The sequence below is a fragment of the Rhinoderma darwinii genome, chromosome 7 (genome assembly GCF_050947455.1).
Source record: "Rhinoderma darwinii isolate aRhiDar2 chromosome 7, aRhiDar2.hap1, whole genome shotgun sequence".
In the NCBI taxonomy this organism is placed as follows: domain Eukaryota; kingdom Metazoa; phylum Chordata; class Amphibia; order Anura; family Rhinodermatidae; genus Rhinoderma; species Rhinoderma darwinii.
The window spans coordinates 140,660,010-140,679,636 of NC_134693.1; the positions used below are offsets into that span (position 1 = coordinate 140,660,010).

The following is a 19,627-nucleotide window of genomic DNA, read 5'->3' on the forward strand; positions in this document are numbered from 1 at the left end:
GTGTCTGTCCAGAGATTGTTCTGGTGCTTTGCATTCTGGGAAGTATCATCACATCAGTTACAACCTGTATTATACTCCAGAGCTGCAGTGAAATTCTGCTGGTTATTAAAGGGGTTGCTACAAGATTAACATTTATCACCTATCGACACAGGACAGGTTATAAATGTCTGATCACTGTGATCCCCATCGCAGAGTCCCCCGTTCCTTTTCCGTGCACGGCGGTAGTGGGGAGTAGCTTGTTTAAAGCGAAGGATGAACATGTGCCCTGCCACTCCATTCAAAGTCTATGTGTTATAATGAGTTAAAATCTCACCCCTGCCATGACCTACAGGCTGATAGCTGAAACTTTGTAAATAGTCCTGATTTAAAAATCTCCTAGCTTTATGTATACAGCCCCTATGCAAACCTATGTGTCTCTATGGTTACATACCCTAAATAAAGTTTGGACATGAGGAGCGGAGTAACACATGACTGTAAATTCAGATGTCATAGGGTACAGATGTAGCCATCATTATCTTGACTTAGCGCAATAAATACACAGTGGCAAGAAACTTTAACTTGACTTGTTGTGTGATATCACGCTGCAGCAAGTTATCAGAGTCCAGATCAATTTGGCTACATCTGTATGTTTGTAGTCTGTAGCTTTAGAAACACATAGGTCTGCATAGAAGCTGCATACACAAAACGGTGGATTTGCAAAATAGCTTTACTTTTTTTTAAGATGCATTGGAGCAATTAAAAATCGCTTGCAAAAGTCTACATGTCCCTGAAGTAGTGATCAAATGGGCCAAATCTGGAAATTCCCTTAATAACGTTTTATCAATACGTTCATGCAGGAAACTCATTGGACATCTGATTGTTTTATAACGACCCATGCGGTGCCAGGTACTCTGGCGTATCACGTCTGGAGAGAAAACCTCCGCCTAAGTTGCTGGACACAATTTCCACATAGTCCTTCTCACAATGATTTGCCAAATATAACGTAGCGCAGACCTGGAAAAAGATGAACCTGGACTTCCATGAGGTCAAGAGGGGGCTCTAAAGCCACATGTTCAATGAGAACTTCACAGAAATGATTGCCAACTAGAACAAGAATATCTGTCCCCGTGTACGATCATCACTATGATAAAGGAGCTCATCTGTTAAAGCGTCAATCTGGGTGGAGGGACTGGGGCTGGTCTTGACCCCGCACCCCCCCCATTATCTTTCCATTCTCCCTATACATTAACCTCGTCCTCCACTGCTCCAGCGTATTGGCCGTTACTTCCACTCCCAATACTAGACGCGATGGTGGATCTATCTCCTGGCCGCTATACATTTTCCTACTGCAATATCTTTTCTTAGTATTCCCTCTTGTCTTTAATGTTCTGCTATGGGGTGGAGCTCACCATAAATCAAGTCACCGTGACCATTTCCAAGCCCCATAGTGGTGAGCATGCTCCCAAACCCTAAAACTTGAAGGATCACAACGCACACTTCATGACCTGGGAAGGGTGGAGAAATCCCAGGACTTGGCAAATATCGCCGGCTAAATATATCTGTTTGTTTATATTTAAAAAAAAGAAAATAATCAAAAAAAATCTAAACAACATATAATAGAAAAGATAATCAAAATCTTTAATTAATACATTCTCTGACAATATCACAGGGCAGGTTGGGGAGGGCGTCTCACGAGGTTGGCACATAAGCAGAAAATACTCAATACAAACAGTAAAAAACATACATGCTTTTTGTCACATCTGAGTCCACGGCCCTCACCGATCAGGCTCAGACAGATCCCCAGAGGCGGGTGTAAATGTTGGCCACCTCAACCCACTTCCTGTCGACGGACCCCCGGCCACGGGCAAATAAAAAGAAATCAAACACAAACAGCAGAATTCTCCGACAGAAAAGTAAAAAAAAATGCAGAGAGAAAGATAACAACATGCATTCGGAGACCGAAGGCTCCCGGGTTTCAGGCAATCACATCACCAGATCCTGCCAGCCAATCACGCTCAGGAACGGTCTCCGTATCACACACAGTTTTTGGTCTTTAAAAACCTTGTTTTTCGGAAATGAAGAAGGAATTTAAAGAAAAAAAAATTTTGGACGAGAAAAATTTAAAAATTTGAAAAAAACTCAAAAAGAAATAAAACGGGCTTGAAAAATTCAATAAATGAGTGACCCGTAGGAAATGTGTCAATATGGAAGCCAGGTTACTGAAGTGCTTGCTGCTAGGAAGAAAAGGGGAGGGGGGTCCCAAGGAAATCGGACTCCCCAAATGGTGAAATTAAAGTTGGATATGAAACGGTAGGAGTTTGTATGCAAAAGGTTCTGTACAGAAAGATCTGAGTCTGATGGTCCCCAAAATAGGCGTAAGAGCCCTGGTAAGGCCCGCTCACAAACTTGCTTCACGCGGGGCTGGGCGCTCATCGCTTGGTCCTGGCCCCTGAGAGATAAGCCAGGAATAGTTCAGATGGCTTAAATAAAGCAGCTTCCCCGGTCCTCAAGGGCTGTGCACCGTCATATTCCAGCAGCTCCTCTCCTCCCATGATTGGCCGATGTGAGGCACGGGGTGGAGAGGAAGCGAGCCGCACCACACAACGCAGGAATGAAAATGTAGCTGCTGCCTCTTCCATCTTAGACGAGTAGGCTGCCTATATCACCAGGTTGTTATAGCTGACATATTTTTTCTTTGTGGCTGGGCCTGAGAGAATGAAAAAAGAGAAAAAAAAAATCATAAACCAATAAAATTACATAAAATGTGGAAGCTAGAGAAGTTCAAAACTCAAAAGGCCATGATTCATTAATCGCTGCTAAGCATAAAAATAATTACTATAATACTGCCCCCTATGTACAATAATATAACTACTATAATACTGCCCCTATATACAAGAATATAACTACTATAATACTGCCCCTATATACAAGAATATAACTACTATAATACTGCCCCCTATGTACAATAATATAACTACTATAATACTGCCCCTATATACAAGAATATAACTACTATAATACTGCCCCTATATACAAGAATATAACTACTATAATACTGCCTCCTATATACAAGAATATAACTACTATAATACTGCTCCTATATACAAGAATATAACTACTATAATACTGCTCCTATATACAAGGATATAACTACTATAATACTGCCCCCTATATACAAGAATATAACTACTATAATACTGCTCCTATATACAAGAATATAACTACTATAATACTTCTCCTATATACAAGAATATAACTACTATAATACTGCTCCTATATACAAGGATATAACTACTATAATACTGCCCCCTATATACAAGAATATAACTACTATAATACTGCTCCTATATACAAGAATATAACTACTATAATACTGCCCCCTATATACAAGAATATAACTACTATAATACTGCTCCTATATACAAGAATATAACTACTATAATACTGCCCCCTATGTACAATAATATAACTACTATAATACTGCCCCTATATACAAGAATATAACTACTATAATACTGCCCCCTATATACAAGAATATAACTACTATAATACTGGCCCTATATACAGGAATATAACCACTATAATACTACCCCTATATACAAGAATATAACTACTATAATACTGCTCCTATATACAAGAATATAACTACTATAATACTGCCCCCTATATACAACAATATAACTACTATAATACTGACTCCTATATACAAGAATATAACTACTATAATACTGACTCCTATATACAAGAATATAACTACTATAATACTGCTCCTACATACAAGAATATAACTACTATAATACTGCCCCCTATATACAAGAATATAACTACTATAACACTGCCCCTATATACAAGAATATAACTACTATAATACTGTCCCCTATATACAAGAATATAACTACTATAATACTGTCCTATATATAAGAATATAACTACTATAATGCTGCTCCTATATACAAGCATATAACTACTATAATACTGCTCCTATATACAAGAATATAACTACTATAATACTGCCCCTATATACAAGAATATAACTACTATAATACTGACCCCTATATACAAGAATATAACTACTATAATACTGCCCCTATATACAAGAATATAACTACTATAATACTGCCCCTATATACAAGAATATAACTACTATAATACTGCCCCTATATACAACAATATAACTACTATAATACTGCCCCCTATATACAAAAATATAACTACTATAATACTGCTCCTATATACAAGAATATAACTACTATTATACTGCCCCTGTATACAAGAATATAACTACTATAATACTGCTCCTATATACAAGAATATAACTACTATAATACTGTCCTATATACAAGAATATAACTACTATAATACAGCTCCTATATACAAGAATATAACAACTATAATACTGCCTCCAATATACAAGAATATAACTACTATAATACTGCCCCCTATATACAAGAATATATCTAGTATAATACTGCCCCTTGTATACAAGTCTATAACTACTATAATACTACCCCCTGTATACAAGAATATAACTACTATAATACTGCTCCCTATATACAAGAATATAACTACTATAATACTGCCCCTATATACAAGAATATAACTACTATAATACTGTCCTATATACAAGAATATAACTACTATAATACTGCTCCTATATACAAGAATATAACAACTATAATACTGCCTCCAATATACAAGAATATAACGACTATAATACTGCTCCTATATACAAGAATATAACCACTATAATACTGCCCCATTACACAAGAATATAACTACTATAATACTGCCCCCCTATATACAAGAATATAACTACTATAATACTGTCCTATATACAAGAATATAACTACTATAATACTGCTCCTATATACAAGAATATAACAACTATAATACTGCCTCCAATATACAAGAATATAACTACTATAATACTGCCCCCTATATACAAGAATATATCTAGTATAATACTGCCCCTTGTATACAAGTCTATAACTACTATAATACTACCCCCTGTATACAAGAATATAACTACTATAATACTGCTCCCTATATACAAGAATATAACTACTATAATACTGCCCCTATATACAAGAATATAACTACTATAATACTGTCCTATATACAAGAATATAACTACTATAATACTGCTCCTATATACAAGAATATAACAACTATAATACTGCCTCCAATATACAAGAATATAACGACTATAATACTGCTCCTATATACAAGAATATAACCACTATAATACTGCCCCATTACACAAGAATATAACTACTATAATACTGCCCCCCTATATACAAGAATATAACTACTATAATACTGCCCCTATATACAAGAATATAACTACTATAATACTGCCCCCTATGTACAAGAATATAACTACTATAATACTATCCTATATACAAGAATATATCTACTATAATACTGCTCCTATATACAAGAATATAACTACTATAATACTGCCTCCAATATACAAGAATATAACTACTATAATACTGCCCCCTATATACAAGAATATATCTAGTATAATACTGCCCCTTGTATACAAGTCTATAACTACTATAATACTACCCCCTGTATACAAGAATATAACTACTATAATACTGCTCCCTATATACAAGAATATAACTACTATAATACTGCCCCTATATACAAGAATATAACTACTATAATACTGTCCTATATACAAGAATATAACTACTATAATACTGCTCCTATATACAAGAATATAACAACTATAATACTGCCTCCAATATACAAGAATATAACGACTATAATACTGCTCCTATATACAAGAATATAACCACTATAATACTGCCCCATTACACAAGAATATAACTACTATAATACTGCCCCCCTATATACAAGAATATAACTACTATAATACTGCCCCTATATACAAGAATATAACTACTATAATACTGCCCCCTATGTACAAGAATATAACTACTATAATACTATCCTATATACAAGAATATATCTACTATAATACTGCTCCTATATACAAGAATATAACTACTATAATACTGCCCCTTTACACAAGAATATAACTACTATAATACTGCTCCCCTATATACAAGAATATAACTACTATAATACTGCCCCTATATACAAGAATATAACTACTATAATACTGCTCCAATATACAAGAATATAACTACTATAATACTGCTCCTATATACAAGAATATAACTACTATAATACTGCCCCTATATACAAGAATATAACTACTATAATACTGCCTCTATATACAAGAATATAACTACTATAATACTGCCCCCTATCTACAAGAATATAACTACTATAATACTGCCCCTATATACAAGAATATAACTACTATAATAATGCTCCAATATACAAGAATATAACTACTATTAGGGCGGGTTCACACGTGGCGGAATTTCACTTAAATTCCGCTGCGGACACTCCGCAGCGTTAATCCGCAGCGGTGCCGTTTGTCCATTGACTTACACTTTAATTTAGCAGTGTTCGTTTAGACGAGGCGTAAAATTCCGCTGCGGAGCATAGGCTGCGGAGCGGAATTTGGTGTCCGCAGCATGCTCTGTCTGTTGCGGAGCAGTGGCGGACTCATGGCGGAATTTCTCCATTGACTTCAATGGAGAGTCAAAATTCCGCAATGAAGTCCGCAGATCTTATGTGTGCTGCGGAGCGTATTCGTTTTACTACCATGACATTTCTTCATTCTGGCTGGACCTATGTATTTCTAGGTCTACAGCCAGACTGAGGAAGTCAATGGGGCTCCCGTAATGACGGGAGCGTTGCTAGGAGACGTCTGTAAATAGTCACTGTCCAGGGTGCTGAAAGAGTTAAGCGATCGGCAGTAACTGTTTCTGCACCCGGGACAGTGACTACCGATCTCAATATACATGTATCTGTAAAAAAATAGATAAGTTCATACTTACCGAGAACTCCCTGCGTCTGTCTCCAGTCCGGCCTCCCAGGATGACGTTTCAGTCTATGTGACGGCTGCAGCCAATCACAGGCCAAGCACAGGCTGCAGCGGTCACATGGACTGGCGCGTCATCCAGGGAGGTCGGGCTGGATGCCGAAAGAGGGACGCGTCACCAAGACAACGGCCGGTAAGTATGAAAATCGTTTACTTTCACTAGGGAAAGTGCTGTCCCTTGTCTCTATCCTGCACTGATAGGGAGAAGGGAAGCACTTTTCCCGCAGTCCGCAGCAGCTAGTCCGCATCAATTTACTGCACATTTTGTGCAGATCCGCAGCAGAATCTGCAACGCAGATTCTGTGCGGCATTGATGCGGACAGTTGCGGAGGAAATCCGCCACGTGTGGTCATGCCCTAATACTGCCCCCTATATACAAGAATATAACTACTATAATACTGCCCCTATATACAAGAATATAACTACTATAATAATGCTCCTATATACAAGAATATAACTACTATAATACTGCCCCCTATATACAACAATATAACTACTATAATACTGCCCCCTATATACAAAAATATAACTACTATAATACTGCCCCTGTATACAAGAATATAACTACTATAATACTGCTCCCTATATACAAGAATATAACTACTATAATACTGTCCTATATACAAGAATATAACTACTATAATACTGCCCCCTATATACAAGAATATAACTACTATAATACTGCTCCTATATACAAGAATATAACAACTATAATACTGCCTCCAATATACAAGAATATAACTACTATAATACTGCCCCCTATATACAAGAATATATCTAGTATAATACTGCCCCTATATACAAGACTATAACTACTATAATACTGCCTCCTATATACAAGAATATAACTATTATAATACTGCCTCCTATATACAAGAACATAACTACTATAATACTGCCTCCTATATACAAGAATATATCTACTATAATACTGCTCCTATATACAAGGATATAACTACTATAATACTGCCCCCTATATACAAGAATATAACTACTATAATACTGCCCCCTATATACAAGAATATAACTACTATAATACTGCTCCTATATACAAGAGTATAACTACTATAATACTGCACCTATATACAAGAATATAACTACTATAATACTGCCCCTATATACAAGAATATAACTACTATAATACTGCCTCCTATATACAAGAATATAACTACCATAATACTGCCACCTATATACAAGAATATAACTACTATAATACTGCTCCTATATACAAGAGTATAACTACTATAATACTGCACCTATATACAAGAATAGAACTACTATAATACTGCCCCTATATACAAGAATATAACTACTATAATACTGCCTCCTATATACAAGAATATAACTACCATAATACTGCCCCCTATATACAAGAATATAACTACTATAATACTGCTCCTATATACAAGAATATAACTACTATAATACTGCTCCTATATACAAGAATATAACTACTATAATACTGCCCCTATATACAAAAATATAAGTACTATAATACTGCCCCCTATATACAAGGATATAAGTACTATAATACTGCTCCTATATACAAGAATATAACTACCATAATACTGCCCCCTATATACAAGAATATAACTACTATAATACTGCCCCCTATATACAAGAATATAAGTACTATAATACTGCCCCTATATACAGGAATATAACTACTATAATACTGTCCCTATATACAAGTATATAACTACTATAATACTGCCCCTATATACAAGAATATAACTACTATAATACTGCCCCCTATATACAAGAATATAACTACTATAATACTGCTCCTATATACAAGAATATATCTACTATAATACTGCCCCCTATATACAAGAATATAACCACTATAATACTGCTCCCTATATACAAGAATATAACTACTATAATACTGCCCCTATATACAAAAATATAACTACTATAATACTGCTCCTATATACAAGAATATAACTACTATTATACTGCCCCTGTATACAAGAATATAACTACTATAATACTGCTCCTATATACAAGAATATAACTACTATAATACTGTCCTATATACAAGAATATAACTACTATAATACTGCTCCTATATACAAGAATATAACTACTATAATACTGCCCCCTATATACAAGAATATAACTACTATAATATTGCCCCCTATATACAAGAATATAACTACTATAATACTGCCTCCAATATACAAGAATATAACTACTATAATACTGCCCCCTATATACAAGAATATATCTAGTATAATACTGCCCCTATATACAAGTCTATAACTACTATAATACTACCCCCTGTATACAAGAATATAACTACTATTATACTGCCCCTGTATACAAGAATATAACTACTATAATACTGCTCCTATATACAAGAATATAACTACTATAATACTGCTCCTATATACAAGAATATAACAACTATAATACTGCCTCCAATATACAAGAATATAACTACTATAATACTGCCCCCTATATACAAGAATATATCTAGTATAATACTGCCCCTATATACAAGTCTATAACTACTATAATACTGCCCCCTATATACAAGAATATAACTACTATAATACTGCCCCCTATATACAAGAATATAACTACTATAATACTGCCCCTTATATACAAGAATATAACTACTATAATACTGCCCCCTATATACAAGAATATAACTACTATAATACTGCTCCTATATACAAGAATATAACTACTATAATACTGCCCCCTATATACAAGAATATAACTACTATAATACTGCCCCTTATATACAAGAATATAACTACTATAATACTGCCCCCTATATACAAGAATATAACTACTATAATACTGCCTCTATATACAAGAATATAACTACTCTAATACTGCCCCCTATATACAAGAATATAACTACTATAATTCTGCCCCCTATATACAAGAATATAACTACTATAATACTATCCTATATACAAGAATATATCTACTATAATACTGCTCCTATATACAAGAATATAACTACTATAATACTGCCCCTATATACAAGAATATAACTACTATAATACTGCCCCTATATACAAGAATATAACTACTATAATACTGCCTCCTATATACAAGTATATAACTACTATAATACTGCCCCCTATATACAAGAATATAACTACTATAATACCGCCCCCTATATACAAGAATATAACTACTATAATACTGCCCCTATATACAAGAATATAACTACCATAATACTGCCCCTATATACAAGAATATAACTACTATAATACTGCTCCTTTATACAAGAATATAACTACTATAATGCTGCCCCTATATACAAGAATATAACTACTATAATACTGCCCCCTATGTACAAGAATATAACTACTATAATACTGCCCTTATATACAAGAATATAACTACTATAATACTGCTCCTATATACAATAATATAAGTACTATAATACTGCCTCCTATATACAAGAATATAACTACTATAATACTGCTCCTATATACAAGAATATAACTACGATAATACTGCCCCTATATACAAGAATATAACTACTATAATACTGCCTCTATATACAAGAATATAACTACTATAATACTGCCCCCTATCTACAAGAATATAACTACTATAATACTGCCCCCTATATACAAGAATATAACTACTATAATACTGCCCCTATATACAAGAATATAACTACTATAATACTGCCCCTATATACAAGAATATAACTACTATAATACTGCTCGAATATACAAGAATATAACTACTATAATACTGCCTCCTATATACAAGAATATAACTACTATAATACTGCCCCTATATACAAGAATATAACTACTATAATACTGCCCCCTATATACAAGAATATAACTACTATAATACTGCCCCTATATACAAGAATATAACTACTATAATACTGCTCCTATATACAAGAATATAACTACTATAATACTGCCTCTTATATACAAGAATATAACTACTATAATACTTCTCCTATATACAAGAATATAACCACTATAATACTGCCCCTTTACACAAGAATATAACTACTATAATACTGCCCCTATATACAAGAATATAACTACTATAAGGGCATGACCACACATGGCGGAATTCCTCCGCAACTGTCCGCATCAATGCCGCACAGAATCTGCGTTGCAGATTCTGCAGCGGATCTGCACAAAATGTGCAGAAAATTGATGCGGACTGGCCGCTGCGGACTGCAGGAAAAGTGCTTCTCTTCTCCCTATTCAGTGCAGGATAGAGAGAAGGGACAGCACTTTCCCTAGTGAAAGTCAAAGAAATTCATACTTACCGCCCGTTGTCTTGGTGACGCGTCCCTCTTTCGGCATCCGGCCCGACCTCCCTGGATGACGCTCCAGTCCATGTGACCGCTGCAGCTTGTGCTTGGCCTGTGATTGGCTGCAGCCGTCACTTACACTGAAACGTCATCCTGGGAGGCCGGACTGGAGACAGACGCAGGGAGTTCTCGGTAAGTATGAACTTATATTTTTTTTTACAGATACATGTATATTGAGATCGGTAGTCACTGTCCCGGGTGCAGAAACAGTTACTGCCGATCGCGTAACTCTTTCAGCACCCTGGACAGTGACTATTTACAGACGTCTCCTAGCAACGCTCCCGTCATTACGGGAGCCCCATTGACTTCCTCAGTCTGGCTGTAGACCTAGAAATACATAGGTCCAGCCAGAATGAAGAAATGTCATGGTAGTAAAAACAATACGCTCCGCAGCACACATAAGATCTGCGGACTTCATTGCGGAATTTTGACTCTCCATTGAAGTCAATGGAGAAATTCCGCCATGAGTCCGCAACCAGTCCGCCACTGCTCCGCAACAGACAGAGCATGCTGCGGACACCAAATTCCGCTCCGCAGCCTATGCTCCGCAGCGGAATTGTACGCATCGTGTAAACGAACACTGCTAAATTAAAGTGAAAGTCAATGGAGAAACGGCTCCGCTGCGGATTAACGCTGCGGAGTGTCCGCAGCGGAATTTAAGTGAAATTCCGCCATGTGTGAACCCGCCCTAATACTGCTCCTATATACATGAATATAACTACTATAATACTGCCTCCTATATACAAGAATATAACTACTATAATACTGCTCCTATATACAAGAATATAACTACTATAATACTGCCCCTATATACAAGAATATAACTACTATAATACTGCCTCCTATATACAAGAATATAACTGCTATAATACTGCCCCCTATATACAAGACTATAACTGCTATAATACTGCCCCCTATCTACAAGAATATAACTACTATAATACTGCCCCCTATCTACAAGAATATAACTAATATAATACTGCCCCCTATCTACAAGAATATAACTAATATAATACTGCTCCCTATATACAAGAATATAACTACTATAATACTGCCCCTATATACAAGAATATAACTACTATAATACTGCCCCTATATACAAGAATATAACTACTATAATACTGCCTCCTATATACAAGAATATAACTACTATAATACTGCCCCTATATACAAGAATATAACTACTATAATACTGCTCCCTATATACAAGAATATAACTACTATAATACTGCTCCTATATACAAGAATATAACTACTATAATACTGCCCCCTATATACAAGAATATAACTACTATAATACTGCTCATATATACAAGAATATAACTACTATAATACTGCCCCCTATCTACAAGAATATAACTAATATAATACTGCCCCCTATCTACAAGAATATAACTAATATAATACTGCTCCCTATATACAAGAATATAACTACTATAATACTGCCCCTATATACAAGAATATAACTACTATAATACTGCCCCTATATACAAGAATATAACTACTATAATACTGCTCCAATATACAAGAATATAACTACTATAATACTGCCCCCTATATACAAGAATATAACTACTATAATACTGCTCCTATATACAAGAATATAACTACTATAATACTGCCCCTATATACAAGAGTATAACTACTATAATACTGCTCCTATATACAAGAATATAACCACTATAATACTGCCCCCTATATACAAGAATATAACTACTATAATACTGCTCCTATATACAAGAATATAACTACTATAATACTGCTCCTATATACAAGAATATAACTACTATAATACTGCCCCTATATACAAGAATATAACTACTATAATACTGCTCCTATATACAAGAATATAACTACTATAATACTGCCCCCTATATACAAGAATATAAGTACTATAATACTGCCCCTATATACAAGAATATACCTACTATAATACTGCCCCTATGTATAAGAATATAAATAGACAGATGTCACATGCATTAGATTCTGATGATATATATATATATATATAATCTGCGTTGTGCAGGTCAGTTCTGCTCTTTCATGGAGGGCCCGGTTGGGGGTTTCTGGAGTGGGTACTAGTAGCAGAGGTTGTAGATTCTTGTACTTTAGACATTACCACTAAGGGAACACACGAAGAAGAGGAAATCCAGAGCAATAAAACAATAGCAATTTCACATATAACCTCATATACCAGATAATTGACCGGGTTTTCAGTGCCAGAAACTACAGAAGCCAAAATAATGCTCCACGGGAATGGGATAAATCTTCTCTGTAACTTCTTTCCTCCACAGAACAACCCAACCCATCAGAGGCGGATAGTGCAGCTGCCATGGGGCCTGACGGAAAAAGGGGAACTCGTCCCTAGAACGTCTGTAGCTATAAAACATTGATAGTAAATACATGGGGTTGGGGGAATGGCGCCACGTCTTGTGGAAAGGCCGTTGAAGGGGAAAAAAAAAGACCAGCCCTTCTTTCCTTGGCACCATAATTGGGTAAATTTTTGCTCTTTGCTATCGGGCCCCCTTCCTTTTACCACACAAGATCTCCTTCTCTTCCCTGGCACAGCAGAGGAGAAGAGTGGCAGCAGGGGGTGCAGAGTAAGGAGCGCAGACTAATAAAATACATTCTATGTGCACAGGCAGCAGAGGACATAAATCCAGACTCTATTTTTCCCAGGCAGCGGAGGATTTGTCGACAGACCTCTCGATTAGTCATAAAACTCTCACCCAAGAATTAAAAATGAAATGACATTGAGGCTGATCACACTAAAAAAGCCAGAGCAGAAAGGATGAGCGGCGCCAACGACGCTGGCATCCATCTAAGTCACCTGCAATGGCTGCCTGAGGGGGGTGGAGGGGCTCCCAGTGAAGCCACACGAGAGGGACAGATGTTCGGAGGATCATTAACAGACATGCCCTGACGTTTGGCCCGGCGTTCCCTCCAGCTGGATATAACCATTACGTAGTGGGCACAGAATGTGAAGGATGGGCAGGGAGATGTCACTGGGTAAATGAGTGCCATGGTCTACGTAACGTCCCATATACCCAGTGAGCAGAGTCTATAGACCCCCGAAGTGTGAGGAACAGATGGGCGGACGTTATGGTGGTTTTTCCTCCTAGACGCAACGGGTTTATTGCCTTATTGAGCCAGTACTGAAATGTATTCATGGAGATTACAGCTCCGGAGCTTTCATTCTGGTCAACAGCTGGAAGAAGACAGGAATTGATAGGACAATTGTGTGGAGTGCGGATGTGAGCGCTGAGCTGTGGAGACTCTCCGGCTGCCCGAGTCGCTCTGTAGAAATTTAAGCTTTCGAAAAATCGTCTGACAAAGGTTTTGAAAACCATCAGGGGACACAACAATGACATCAACCAACGCCGGTACAGCAGAGCCGGCCATGTCGATCATAGGCTGCAAAGGATGCTTTAGATGAAGCAGAGCCCAAGTGGTTGTGTACCTGTTTATGTCTGCAGTGTTTGTTTTTTGTGATACTCTTAAAGGGGAAAGCTAGGTTGAGATCATCAATCATTATCATCATCATCATCATAAATCAATCATCATCCATCAATCAATCATCATCATCAATCAATCAATCAATCAATCAATCAATCAATCAATCAATCATTATCATCATGATACCGTGCTTGAACTAAAGGCATATTTTGGTTTCAGTGATAAATGTTATTCTAGTTGTCAAGATCTCTGCTTGCTGCCACTAAATAGTAAACGTCATTGTTTACACCCATGGGATACAAATCTGTCTGTGTCGTGAGATGGACACATAGGTGCTCGGCTTGTTACAGTACAGTTATCAGAGCAGTGTCCTGCAGCAAGCTCTGCACCTGTGTGTCCATGACCAGGACAAATTTTTATCGCCTGTGAGTGAACAATAAAGGTATCTATTATGCGACTGCAAGCAGAGATTTTGAAGAAGCAGAGCAACTGTGTGTCCATCACATCATCAAAACTCTATTTTATTCCTTGGAATGAAAGTTATTATTGAATGTCAGCAAGCAGAGATCTTGAAAGAATTGATACAGAAAATATATTGGAATGTTGTATAACTTTTCATTAAAGAAAGAATAACTTTTTTTTTTTGCCGAAATCGGAATATTCCATGTGGTGACATGAGAACTGTGTCTGAGACCAGATAATCCAAGGCTATGGCTATAAGGGGTATACAAGGGGGAGGTGGCGGGACATTTGCTCAGGGTGCTGGGGGCCGGTGCCTTAAACAGATTATTTAGACACAGGGCTAGGGCAGTGAATGGAATATGATTTCATTAAATTGGGAATCGCAGAGGGCCTGCGCTCAGGGACCCCCACCAATAATTTTTTTTTAACACAAGCTGATTTTAAGATGGATTTCCCCTTTAAGTTGATCGGTATGATATCACATGAGTGTCATGAAACAGTTACTCAGTTTTACTGCATGTCACAAACTTAGCTCTGCTACATCTGTACCTAAAATGATGTCGTTTTTCACATTTTTTTATTTTTCCACCCAGTAAACGCTCCTTGGCATTATGTTATGGGCAGGTAATAACGATGGGTTATTCACTTCTGGACGTTCCCCTCTTCCGATATTTCCATAACAATCTCATTGCTAATAAGAGGCAGGAAATTAAAGGGGAGCTCCACTTCTGAACATGACTTAGTGACATAAATCTACATTTAATAATGGATCATTTTGTATCTGCTTTTCTTCAGGGATCTTGCACTGGCCTTATTATATCACGTCCTCTTTCCAAACTGCATTCACAACCCTTCTTGCTCCTCTTGGAATCCATCAGTATAGACATCTCCAAACTCCCATAATACACTGTGCTCTAATGTACATATTACACATGCCATAATGAAGCACAAGAGAGCATGTCCTGTGCAGACACTGAACCAGCAGGGGGTTCAATAAAAAGTGAGTATCTGCAGCATGAGAGGTAACAGGAATGCAGCTTTGGATGTGACTAGAGTATCAGACATAATTAATCAACAGAAGTTTAGGCTCTGCTATTAAATATGAATAAATCTCCCTACATTTGTTTGCAGCCTCTGCTCTCAGATATGGATGAGGCGTCTTATTCATCCTGATCTGTGGAACTTTCACGCCTGCAGAATTTCACACATGATTTTCTCTTCCCACACTTCACAATTATTTTATCACCGTCTTTTGCAGTTTAATTTTAGCCATTTTCTATCAAGGTGATAAATTCCAGTTAAATATAGGCAGCACGGAAAGTCTTTTTGCAAATGGCAGAATATTTACAGTATAAATGTCCCCCCCAAAATAAATACAATGTTACCCCACCACAACATGCACTGCAAGAAAAGTCCTTGCTATGTATCCGTAACGTAAGACTATGGGGTCCGCCCAGATAAGCAGGGGCGGGGAGTCTACAGATAAGCAGGGGCGCGGGGGGTGTACAAATAAGCAGGGGCGGGGTGCCTACAGACAAGCAGGGGCGGGGTGCCTACAGACAAGCAGGGGCGGGGTGCCTACAGACAAGCAGGGGCGGGGTATCTACAGACAAGCAGGGGCGGGGTGCCTACAGACAAGCAGGGGAGGGGGGGTGTACAAATAAGCAGGGGCCGGGTGCCTACAGACAAGCAGGGGCGGGGAGTCTACAGACAAGCAGGGGCGGGGAGTCTACAGACAAGCAGGGGCGGGGAGTCTACAGACAAGCAGGGGCGGGGAGTCTACAGATAAGCAGGGGCGGGGAGTCTACAGGTAAGCAGGGGCGGGGAGTCTACAGATAAGAAGGTGGGGCTTCCTAAAAGAGACTTGTAGGCATCTCCATGATGGGTTTGTGTAAAATCTTATACTACAGATGTATGAGATCACTTTGAATAATAGGATCACCTTTGTGCAGCATTTTGCAGTTTATAACTAAATATAATATAGTATTGAGTAAAATCTTATACTCCAGTCACCTCCAGAGCAGCAATCACAATTCTGCTGGAAGCTACTTAATCTGGCAGAATCAACCCTAAGAACCTATCTGTATGGTTCACCGTTAAGGTGTCGACATAAAGGTTTATACTGAGATGTAGCTATAGGGGGTGCAGAGATAGCCCTTGCACCCAGGCCCTGCTCCCTGGGGGAGTCCAAATGCCCTTCTGCCACATAAAGACAGCAATATTATAAATGGCACATGATAGGTGGGGGCCTGTTACACAGTTTGCAATTGGGGACGCAGAACTTCAAGTTATTAATTTGGGTTTGTATATAAGAAACAGAAACATATTCTGCAATGTGCCCACCTATTCCAAAAGAGTGAAAGAGCTTCCAGACCCTTAATGGAAACAAGAATACTTATATTCACTGAAAGCAAGCAGAGATCTTGAAATACAAAGTATATTACAAAGCTTAAATACTTTTTATTATACAATATTTAGGCTACAGCACATGAATAGATTCCAGAGTCAAAACGTACAGCTCTGGGACCCCAGTGCAAAATCTGGGCCCCGCCTACCATGTGACATTTATAGGGTGTCTTCTTATAGGGCCGGGGGGCTACTACTTCCTCTGCACCCCCTACAACTATGCCCCAGGCTGCTCATATGCCTGATGGTTGGATGCAGGCCACCTGAAACAATGGCGGTACAGTGCGCAATTCTGTATCATGGGTACATTGACCACACAGGAATCCGCCACTGCAGATCCCCTAAGGGCCAAACAAAAACACCCAGTGGGACGATAAATCTAAAGTGCGTTGAATGAACAGAGATTTCGGCCAAGGGGAGCAGTTGTTGGCTAATTTATGCGAGAGAGCGATGGCGAATAAATCACATATAGCGTCACCTCCGGGGCAGGACGCCCCCAGTGCTGCCAAATGGCCCGGAAGAGCCCCGTTCAATGTCACGGATTGGAACATATTGGACAGCAAGTGCTATTGTGTGGAGGGCGAGCGCAGGCTGAATATACGACGCTCACCCCTTCTCTTGTTTCTTAAATTGCTAATTAATCTTAGCGCTGGACACTTCGATTCCGACAGAGAAGGAGCGAGGAGGGGGAGGGAAAGGTGGAAAACGGTGGAAGAAAGACTTAAAGGGACGGCGCATAGGGACTTTATTCTACTGGTTCTCATTTTTTCATACATATAGTAGAGGGGCCCCATGGCAAAGTCTAAAATGGGGCCCTACTCCTTGTGGGCGAGGAGGACTTAATCCTCAGACATCCGTACCACCCACAATGAAGAGGATGGGGCCAACCAGACCTGGGGTCTCCCTCCCTGCGGCCTTATAACTGCAGTGGCTGCCTCTGCGGTAACTAAATGTTTATATCAGATAGAATGTTTATCGATGGCAGAGAAAACTGTATCCAAATGTATTCAACCAGATATTAAAGGGGTTGCCCACATTTGACAGTCCCCTTTTGTTAGAAGGGTCCCCCAACATTAAGCTGGTCAGAGGGTGCCCTGCTGCTTGAACCTCCAGCGATCAGCTGTAATCTGTGGGGGGATCTTGGCAGCAACTGTTCAATTTCCCTGCAGCACCCCCACAGGGAATGTGAAGTATTACACAGTTCCCATTGAAAATGCTACAAACGCTCTGTGTAAGGGCCTGTTCACATCAGCGTTGCTTTCTGTTGATGGGTTCCGTCAAAGCTTTCCGTCGGAGGAACCCATCAACAGAAAGGCGAACTATAGGAGGATGTTCCCTTAGAACTGGAGGCAGCAACGTTTTATCTGCAGTTTTTGCTTTTATCTCAAATCCGAAAACTGCCAAAATTCTTGTTAACTGAGAAATTCTATAAAAAGTGAAGCCGTCAGCTGTAAAACTTGTGATTTTACCAGGAGAGGAAAAAAGAACTGCTTATGTGCGTGTATATACTGTATCACTATAAATCTAAAGACTTGTGTGCAAGTAACAAACCTTGAAAAAAGCCCAAATCATCAGATCTGCTGTTGGCGCAATTATAATGTCTGATAAATTCTCATTTTTCAAACATTTCAGAAAAAATAGAAGGTTAGTTTTCCTATAAAGGCAACACCTTCCAATATTACCTATTACAGGAGCACAGTCAGGGGGATTCCTAGCACTCAAAAATCCCCCTCTGAGCCGATCATAAGAAGTGAAGCTAAATGATAAAATTCTTTGTGCCACCACTAGAGGGAGCTCACTACATATGGATTTATTACAGAAGTCAATGGGAGCTGTAAAAATCCTTGTGTAGTGAGCTCCCCCTAGTGGTGGCTGCAGGCAGAGAGAATTTCATCATTGTACTGTGTGGAGGGAAGCAGAAGATTTCAAGCTCTGCATAATAAAGACTCTGACCCCTATAACGAATTTATAACCATTTAGATGAAATAAAATACAATTATGGTTATATTTACCTGCCCTAGACCACCACCATTAATGCCTTT

The 19,627-nt window shown here is 38.1% G+C and overlaps 1 protein-coding gene across 1 annotated transcript in view; it reads right to left on the reverse strand.

Moving 5' to 3' along the window:
- Positions 1-1,593: 1,593 nt before the first annotated feature.
- The window catches only part of GRM7 (glutamate metabotropic receptor 7), a 377,064-nt gene continuing 359,030 nt past the window's right edge, over positions 1,594-19,627 (reverse strand). The window contains exon 10 of the mRNA XM_075831870.1: positions 1,594-2,686. Coding sequence (XP_075687985.1) covers positions 2,637-2,686 — 50 coding nt within the window. The 3' untranslated portion in view covers positions 1,594-2,636. The remainder of the gene's footprint in view (positions 2,687-19,627) is intronic.